This window comes from Genypterus blacodes, unplaced genomic scaffold (assembly GCF_046128005.1).
Source record: "Genypterus blacodes isolate CSIRO-AG114 ecotype Tasmania unplaced genomic scaffold, CSIRO-AGI_Gbla_v1 ptg000067l_1, whole genome shotgun sequence".
Classification (NCBI taxonomy): domain Eukaryota; kingdom Metazoa; phylum Chordata; class Actinopteri; order Ophidiiformes; family Ophidiidae; genus Genypterus; species Genypterus blacodes.
Window position 1 is genome coordinate 7,157,370 of NW_027466879.1, and position 9,079 is coordinate 7,166,448.

General features: G+C 41.8%; 1 protein-coding gene across 2 annotated transcripts in view; it reads left to right on the forward strand.

Moving 5' to 3' along the window:
* myo1ea (myosin IEa) overlaps nucleotides 1-6,811 on the forward strand; it is a 44,177-nt gene extending 37,366 nt beyond the window's left edge. Inside the window, exons 23-29 of one of the 2 annotated variants that reach the window (XM_076156030.1) lie at nucleotides 489-635; nucleotides 747-904; nucleotides 1,006-1,089; nucleotides 1,459-1,666; nucleotides 1,875-1,910; nucleotides 4,486-4,655; nucleotides 5,121-6,811. In XM_076156030.1, the coding sequence (XP_076012145.1) occupies nucleotides 489-635; nucleotides 747-904; nucleotides 1,006-1,089; nucleotides 1,459-1,666; nucleotides 1,875-1,910; nucleotides 4,486-4,655; nucleotides 5,121-5,197 (880 nt within the window). In that variant the 3' untranslated portion in view covers nucleotides 5,198-6,811. The remainder of the gene's footprint in view (nucleotides 1-488; nucleotides 636-746; nucleotides 905-1,005; nucleotides 1,090-1,458; nucleotides 1,667-1,874; nucleotides 1,911-4,485; nucleotides 4,656-5,120) is intronic. The other variant, XM_076156031.1, reaches the window with a different exon arrangement.
* Nucleotides 6,812-9,079: the final 2,268 nt, after the last annotated feature.

Genomic DNA, 9,079 nt, shown 5'->3' on the forward strand with positions numbered 1-9,079 from the left:
ATCTAAATAAAATAGTTCCTAATGTTTTCAAGAAGAGTCCTTCGTCATAGGAGTGTGGAATATTACACCTATACCAGACAGGATGTGATGCCACAGAGCCATGGAGGCACATGGAGGAATAAATACAGTAGAAAACATGTTTCTATTTAGCCTGGTGGCGTCCAACATAGATCCAAGAGCATGATGTCACTGTGGTACTCCAAACTCACTTCCTGCCGCACATGATTACAATAGATTTCATCATGGGTGTACTGCCCCCTGTAATTGTGATTAGTTGGCGCATTGCATGTTGTCATCTGGCCAGCGTATTGTTGTCGATTCACACACCTGTGTCCTGTGTGGAATCTGTGTTAGAGATCCATTCGTTCCATGCTTTCATTCATTTAGTCCAAACTGAGAACAACAAGCTGCATTTCATTCTTTTTAAATGCTTTTTTTTTGCTTTATCATTGCCACTTTTGAGCCCTTGTGTCCCTGCTTCCTTTCAGCACAATGCAGGATGATTTCCTAATCATGCACGAGCAGGAGTACGACAGTCTGCTGGACTGCACCTTTAAGACTGAGTTCATCAGCCTGTTGGCCCGCAGGTTTGAGGAGAAGACCCAGAGGAAGCTGCCTCTCAAGTTTAGTAACACGTAAGGAAATGATCAGAAAATCTACCCAAAATAAGATCCCATTCAAGTCAATGGGATTATCTGTATGAATGAATAGGATTGAAGAGTGTGTGATTTGTGTCATGCCCTCAGACTGGAGATGAAGCTAAAGAAGGAGAACTGGGGCTTCCTCAGTGGGGGCGGAACCCGGCAGGTCACGTTCGTCCAGGGTCAGGGAGACTTGGCTGTACTGAAGCCTACGAGCAAATCTCTACAGATCAGCATCGGCCCTGGACTTGCAAAGAATACACGTGAGTATCAGCAGTATACAAGTATACAAACATCAAAAGTCTGACGATGTGTCTGTGTGTGAAAATGTGTGTTGCTTATATTTTGATGATTTCATCCACAGGCCCCTCTAAGAGGAACTTCACACAGAGTCGCTCCAGCAGGACGCACCAAAACACTCCATATAGAGCTGCTCCGGGACCCCCAGGTACCAGTACAGCTTTCACTAAATCCCTCCCCTTTGTCCTACATGACGTGTTCATACAGTTCACCGCACAAGTGAGAGACAGAGACAGTTTAAAAAAAAAAATGTGATGTTATCCTGAGTAAACAAGTAAAGGGGGGGAGGCAGTAGGCGAGTGGGTAGAGCTTAAGAACCGGAGGGTTGCCGGTTCGAGTCCCTGCTGAGGTGCCCCTGAGCAAGGCACCGAACCCTCAAGTGTTCCCCCTTCTGCGAAGGGTGGTAATATAATGTAATGTAAGTCGCTTTGGATAAAAGCGTCCGCCAAATGATCGTAATGTAATGTAATGTAAAGATTAAGACAAAAATACAAGCATGCATTTTCTTTTCCTCCAGCTGCTCATCAGAATGGTGGCCTGAAAAACACCAACCACATAGCCAATCAGAGGAACTCGTCGCAGCATCATAACCAGAGAGAGCCGTCATCTGACAGCTCCACGCGGCCCTTCCTGCCCAACAACATCAACCCGCTGAAGGACAGAAACGGCAGCAGGCAGCAGCCCAGTCTGGAGTGTCTGCGGGTCCCTGAACAAGGAGCAGCAGGGTGAGACATACACACTCACACACAACAACTACTACAGCCAATACACACAGCCAATATATATGTGTATGTGTATGTTTTTATATGTATATTATGGTTTTTTAGTATATGTGTCAGCAATCTACAGCAGGGTGTCACATACAGATACACATTAACAGTAAAGTTGTCTTGCTGTAATTTGACATAATTTGGACAATTTATTCTCTTGTAGTCATGGCGACAGACGGACAGCTTCAAATGGAGGAATGTGAGTGTTTGTAGTGTTTTTGGTGGTAGCTCAGTCTGAGAAACGCTTTCAGCAGCACCGCTTGTTGATGCTTCCTCTCTTGTGGGCTCGACACAGGGTACAGACGACAAAGCACAAAGCGTATCGAGCTGCGTTTAGTGTTAACAACTGTGGCAGTAGAAACAAAGTACAAAATCGGACCTGATAAGAAGATAATCGAAGAAAATTCAAATAATCTGGTGCCATAAACACACATTATATATTACATGGATTTCAATCAGCATTCTTTCTTTTCCTGTGGTTGTGTTAAAGCACGTCGCTGTCTTTCTGTTGATGTCTCTATCAACTCCTCTCGAGACGTTGCAGACTGTAGGAACCGGTTCCTCCCTGTTTATCTGCACTTTGGCTCATTGGTCATCTGTTAAACCCCCCTGCTGATTGGTTATTGCCAAGTAAAAGTAATGAAATTTAAAAAAAAACTAATCACCTTTTCTGGATTGCTAAAACTTCACAAGCTCAAGCATTGTGTTCACATGGCAGGAGGGAGACTTGAAATTGCCTCCTCCCTTTGCCTTCCAAGGAAAATCAATAGAGGCGATGAGCCGTCGCTTACCGTGTGTCGAGCCCACTGTACTGGATTTTTAACTCATATTGGTGGACAATGGACAGTTCAAATATCTCTGCTATTTATAGTTATTACTATCAAAGGGGATGTCTATAAGAAAGTTGTCTTAGGATGGTAAGTATTTGATTTTTAGTAATGAGTAATGCACCTGAAAAATTACGTCAGTTAGATTCAAATATACAGACGTTACATTTACATGACATTTATTAGCTTTTTTCACCATGCAGACAAGTGAAAGCATTGAAGGGAAATGTTCACTTACATTAAAGGCTCCTACAGACAGCAAAAGGTAACGTTCATGGAGAAATCATTGGTCTTCAGTCCAATCAAACACGTGCATGGCTGACTTTGTGTCTATATGAACAAAGACGGCCTGCAACTAAATTCAGCAATTTAAGGCCATACTGTGACAGTGTGACACTGCTTTGACCCCCTTCTATACACCAACCAACAGGAATGTTTAATCAACTATCATGAGGAAGGGAGAGGCAGACGAAGAGATACACACACACACAGAAAGAGAGAGAGAGAGAAAGGTGGAGGCAGAGAAAGAGAGACTAAACTAAATGAAGCAGATCTTCATGTCAGACATGCGTCAAACTTGTGATGGTCCAGTCTGACATACATTCTCATCTCACACACACGCTTAGTTACAGTCTGTATGGGGCTTCAGAAAGGTTTTACTTAGTAGACGAGATATCTATATCATTTACATATTCCATGTTTTATTAACTGTTATCTGAGGTGATGGGATCTTAAACTAATACTTGGTGTGAGGTTTTGCCTTCTCTTTAAAGGATTAATTTATTCATTGTGTTTGTTGTTTACTTTGTGTGTGAACTTTGTAACAGTATATCTAAAGTCAAGTGATCGATGAAGTGACACCTGAAAGCCTTTAAAATGCTTTATGAAATATCATAAACCCATTTCTCAGACTCGGCTCCTGTAGCATGTTGCAGTAGATCGCCATCTTGTGGTTGATATGTGAACAACTTCATTCTGATCATATGATTTGGGATTCACCCTGTCCACAAACATGCTGTGACACATGTTTATCCTGTATGATGTTTACAATTTCCATATGCAACATGATGTACTCATGATACTGACTGTTTACATACGTCAGATTATTAGTTACACCTAATAATCTGATGGAATCTGTTGTAACAGCTGTTGTGATAAATAATAATAATCCTCAGTCTCAACAGCTGGACTGTCTGGTCACTATTGAGGCTGTAGTTCATACTAATGTTGTACTGAACTTTGTTATACTGGAAGGTTTGAGTTATATTTTGTCCACTTGTACAGCAATTCAACAAAAACACCTGGAAATACAGCCTCAATAAGATGAACTGCGATTTCACTTTCTAGATATATTGTCTGGATATTGACAGGAGGTCATAGTTCCTCATTATCTGAACGTTGGCTGCATTGTGATTGAATCTCAGCCCATCTTTTCTTTTTGCGCTGAGGGTAATCCATCCATTGCTAAAACAACTAATAACTTTTCTGTGTGGTCTGTCACTGCATTCCAGGTGTAGGAACACATTTACATTATGATATAAATGCTTAAGGTGATATTTGGCCTCTGTATAAGGACACGTGCTCACCCAAAGGGAACTGGACTAACTTTTGAATATAGACCTAAATATAGATCCTTTAACATAACATAACCCACCAGATAAGCAAATTACACGTCAATGGAAGGTTAAAAGAATCAATCAACAAACCTGATCAGTAGAGCCTTAATGAAAATAGCACTAGATTGTACATGTATACCTGTAGCCATAGCGATTGAGTGTAATTTGAATGTACTTTAGGAAACTCTAATATCACTAAAATATACATATGTGCAAACTTGTGAGCACTTTGTCAGCAGCAGCTTCTCCTACAGATCCTGATGCTCTCTTCTCTCCCTGTGTGTGTGTGTGTGTGTGTGTGTGTGTGTGTGTGTGTGTGTGTGTCTCTCAGGGCCCATAGACCATCAGCAGCCAGACCAGCTCCTGGAGGGGGACGACCTAAACCTGCACCCAAACCCAAACCCCAGGTGCCCATGTGCAAGGCGCTGTACGCTTACGACGCTCAGGACACGGACGAGCTCAGCTTCAATGCTGACGACATGATCGACATCATAAAAGAGGGTAAGGAAATAATTTGTGTCATGCAATCCGTTGTCTTTGGTGATTGTACAATCAACAGGCAGTTTTCAATATTCGATCCTGTTTGATTATCGCTTTGTTAGCACTTTCACACATGAACTCTAGTAAGGAATTCCTGCTATTGTTGAGGACGACAATAGCAGGAATAACGGATGAAGCACACTGCAGGGTCTTCCTCAGACCCAAGTAACATTCACACATAGAGGCATGTGAGAGAAGGGGGCATTTCAGGACATGTGAGTGTGAGTGCTTGTGGAAATATCTGGAGGGAGAATCACATCCGAAGTGAGACCACTGTGGTTGCAGCTGTTGCACTGCACTGAGCTGCAGATGTGGACGGGGAGGTCATGGCACTTTTCCAGCACCAGGCTTTTGTTGTGGTATGTGTGGAGGGGATTTAGTTAGAATCTTGATTGAACTCTTTATCTTGTCATCTCTGCTGATCAGATGCATCCGGATGGTGGACGGGAAGACTTCGTGGAAAGCAGGGACTTTTCCCCAACAACTACGTCACCAAGATCTAGGAGCTGTTTGATTGCGTCGCAGCACATAGGAGGAGGAGGAGGAGGAGGAGGAGGAGGAGAGCTCGCTTCCCCTGCCGCCTCTCTGACAGGACGGGATGAAGCTGGGGACCATTGTGAGATTTCCTGAAGCTCGCACTTCCTCCACGGCTGCTCAGTAGAGCCTGAACATAACTTTGGGTTAGAGCAGACCAGAAGTTTCGCCAAGCTGAGGGACGAGCAGAGGACGGGTTTGACCTCAAGGCTCTGTCCCCCCCCCCCTCCCGAGTACTGAACAGATTTATTTATTGTATTTAAAGCTTTCTGTGTTCTCCTTGCTGTCCTTCTCAGCGTTGACATGAAGAATCTAATATGTGGGACCAGGATGTTATTTTATTTTCCTCATGAAGGTTTGATTACTGAATTGAAAGTTGCTGTTTTTATTGTTGGAATCTGAACTGAGATTTTATTGAGATTATTCATGTATAGGAAACAAGAGAATAAATAATTAATCACACTGTAATTTTATACTCCATTGAAAACCTACAGTAGTCGTCGTAGTCGTAGTTGAATGAATGATTTTAAATTCCAAAAACAATATTAAGCTGTTAGACATTCAGAAGGCAGTGCTGTCAGGTCGTGGCGTGGGGTCACGGCGGAGCAAACACCCCCCGGTTAGACTTCCAAAGACTTCTACGGGCGCACAGGTGGTGCAGGAGGGAGCAGAGACATCAGAAAAGCATCAGAAAGGAAAGAAGAACAGTACACGCCAACAACCATGTCTTACTGTCTTCTATCTCTTTTGGCTCTGTAATTGGTTGAAATGACACAATCACATGACCTGTTGCTGCACCCACCAGTGAGCGACCAGTGGGTGCAGCTTTACCGGTCACAGCAGAATTGGAACACACAAAAAGGTCTCCATAGAGGTCCAGCACAGAGGGAACACCAACACTCGCCTTGTAAAAGACGTCTTTGTTGTTGTATTTGTAATGAAAGTCTTGCAGGCTTTGTGTGTAACTGTATGCTGAGCTTCCTGTCTGCAGTGTATTAGCACTTTACGGGTACAGGTACTACCTTTTTTAGACTCTGACATCATCACCTGTTCGTACCGCAGCCAGTAAATGGAGTTCATGAAGGAGACAGATTTGCCAAGCTCGCAATAACCTTTTTTTTTTTTTTTTTTTTACTGAGGAGAATCATTTGTTTACATGAAACAAGCATTTAAAAGGGAATTGTGTATATGTGTTGATATGTAGGAGTGTGTTCACTGGTTTGAATTTAAATTAAATTTGTGTATTTTCTCCAGTTTTATTTTCTATGCTTTTTATCACAAACAGTGGTGAGCAGATTTTTGTTTGTCTGAAACTAAATGGGTTTCAGATGGAAGGACATTTTTCACGGCTTGGCAAAGAATTCTTTTGCTTCTCCTCTGTTTTCTGTTCATTGTTGCACTGCTGTTGCATTACTCAAATTCCTTTTTTAGTCTTTTTTTTTTTTAATCAGATATCCTCAGTATAAACCGTTACACTGCTGGGACTACACATATACTTTGATCTGGGATGTGTGAAGACGTCCTTGTGCAATATACAAATAGCAGACAGTTAAGTTAATAAAGCATATAAGTATCACATTCTATATTTTTACTTGTGGTTTGTTTTTTATAAGAGCGTGCATTAAATCAGGTGATTGATCCGTCTTTACATGTTTATGACCACATGTCCATATTATCTCACATTAGTATCAGGTCAGTTTGTATTTCTGTGAAGGATTCTCTATTTTATGTTATCCTATTTTATTTTTATGTTGTAGAAACAAAACATTTTTCCGAGCCCTTTTTTTTTCAGCATCATAATAACTTACAATTCCCGTAAAAACACATTTCTGGCAACAAGATCCAGAAGAACACGGAGAGCCACCATCTCCATGTCTCCACTCCATCCAAGATAGCAGGAAAGCTAAGCTCATAAACTCAATGTACCGCTCAATGATTAATGTTTATTTTTCAGAATAGGAACTATACTTTAACTGCTCTACTTCAGGGACTTGAGGGACTTAAACCCTTGGATCAAAATGTATGACTGACCTCGAATGGAAAGCTGCTGCTCATGCACTTTGTTAGGTAAAATATAAGTGGCTTTCTCTCATTCTAAGTACTTAATTCTTTTAGGGTTCCAGGCCAAGTTTGGGCCATTTTCACAGTCACACTGTTGCAATAACACAGGATGGGTTTTATACCGATTGTTTGTGAATATAACTTTCTATTCTAGCATTGCGGGCCCTCCTAGGTGGGGCCACAGGCAGATGCCAACCTTGTTTTACATTAAAGTCTGTCCCAATTACAAGGTCGGGTCAGTATTTTCCATTTTTCCATTGTTGAAGTTAAAGTTCAAGTGTGATTTTCAAAGACAACACCATGGACACTTAAGAGTTATCCAAGTTTATTAATATTATTCTTTAAAACTAATATAAATCCCACAGAATATGCTCCTGGTGCCTTTAAGTCAACAAATGCATGGGTACCTGCTTTAAGTACTGCATTTCAACACTCCATTCAAAACATTTCTTAAAATTCTTTTTTGTTAATATTCAGAGTGGAAATACACACAGCCTCCTCAGCGCACGCTCATATTCACTACTACTATCGTTTCTCTCTTGTGCAAGTCGGTGCGAGTGAATTATTTAACAATATTAGTGATGCTTTCTTCTCTGCAGCAGTAGAAATGGAGACTGATGCCTTAAGTACAGAGAGACGGAGAGAGGCTGGGGAGGGAGGGGGGCGAGTGGTGAGGACGAACAGGAAACTGAGCTCGTTTTTCAGACGTGAATCAAAGCCCTGATGAGCTCGAGTCTGGAGTAACAATCATTCATTTCCAAAGAACAGTCAAGTAGGAGGCGACATTGTTTTTCCTCTAAAGACATTTCAGATGACTGGTGACGGTGCAGGTGGAGGGGGGGGGGATGATATCAAACAGGGCTGGCCCCTCTACTGTTCCAGTATTCAAATGCTTTGTTTGTTATTCAAGTATAAATTTAGCGTTCCAGTAGTCAGGTTTTGTTATCACTACCAACAAGGGAGCTAGAAGTATGTCAAGTAATAAATATTGTGTAACTCAGCCTCAGTTACTGAATAAATTACTGTCACACATCCACAGTTTGTCAGTGAACAGCACATGGTGGATAGAAGATCTTTTTTCCGACCTGTATTCCAACAACAGATGTGATGTTTGTCAATATCTGGACCTGAAACGTTACACGTCTGTCTCTGTTTTGTATCTATATGGCCGTATAGTTCAAAGTTCAGGCTACTTCACCCTAACCAGAGCCAGAACCCTCAGAAGGAAAGGTTTTGTATTGATAGGAGTTTGTCACTTCTGGTATCAGGTCAGTTCTGGTCCATATTGGCTACAGACATGTAGATTAATATGAATAATATTCCTCTTGTCAGAATATTGGCGGGAAAAAGGAAAAACCATGGGAGGATCAGAGTCTAGTCAGCACTAAAGGCAGACACAAGACATTCACTCACTTTTCCTCCCTGTGGAAAGCAAACTGAAACATTTCAGCGATGATCTAACACTTCTATCACTGTAAACATTGTAGATCCTTTTATTTCACACAGCAGGAACACAAGCAGAGGAAACAAAATCCTCCGCTTGCGTTCCTCTGTACCTGCCTCCAGAGCAGCAACACTGACATGTTGGATATGGCACGTGATTGGCTACAATCCCCACATGACTGATGCGTCTGCCAGCCAAACACAGCAGCTGGTTTCACCGGGACAAAGAAACAAGAACGGAGCTCATTGGTGATGACCGATCCTTTTTTTGGTTTGTCGATCATAACAGTTTTGTCGGATGAATATTAAAATACTTGAATCGTTGAAACAGTACTTAAGGCCAGACC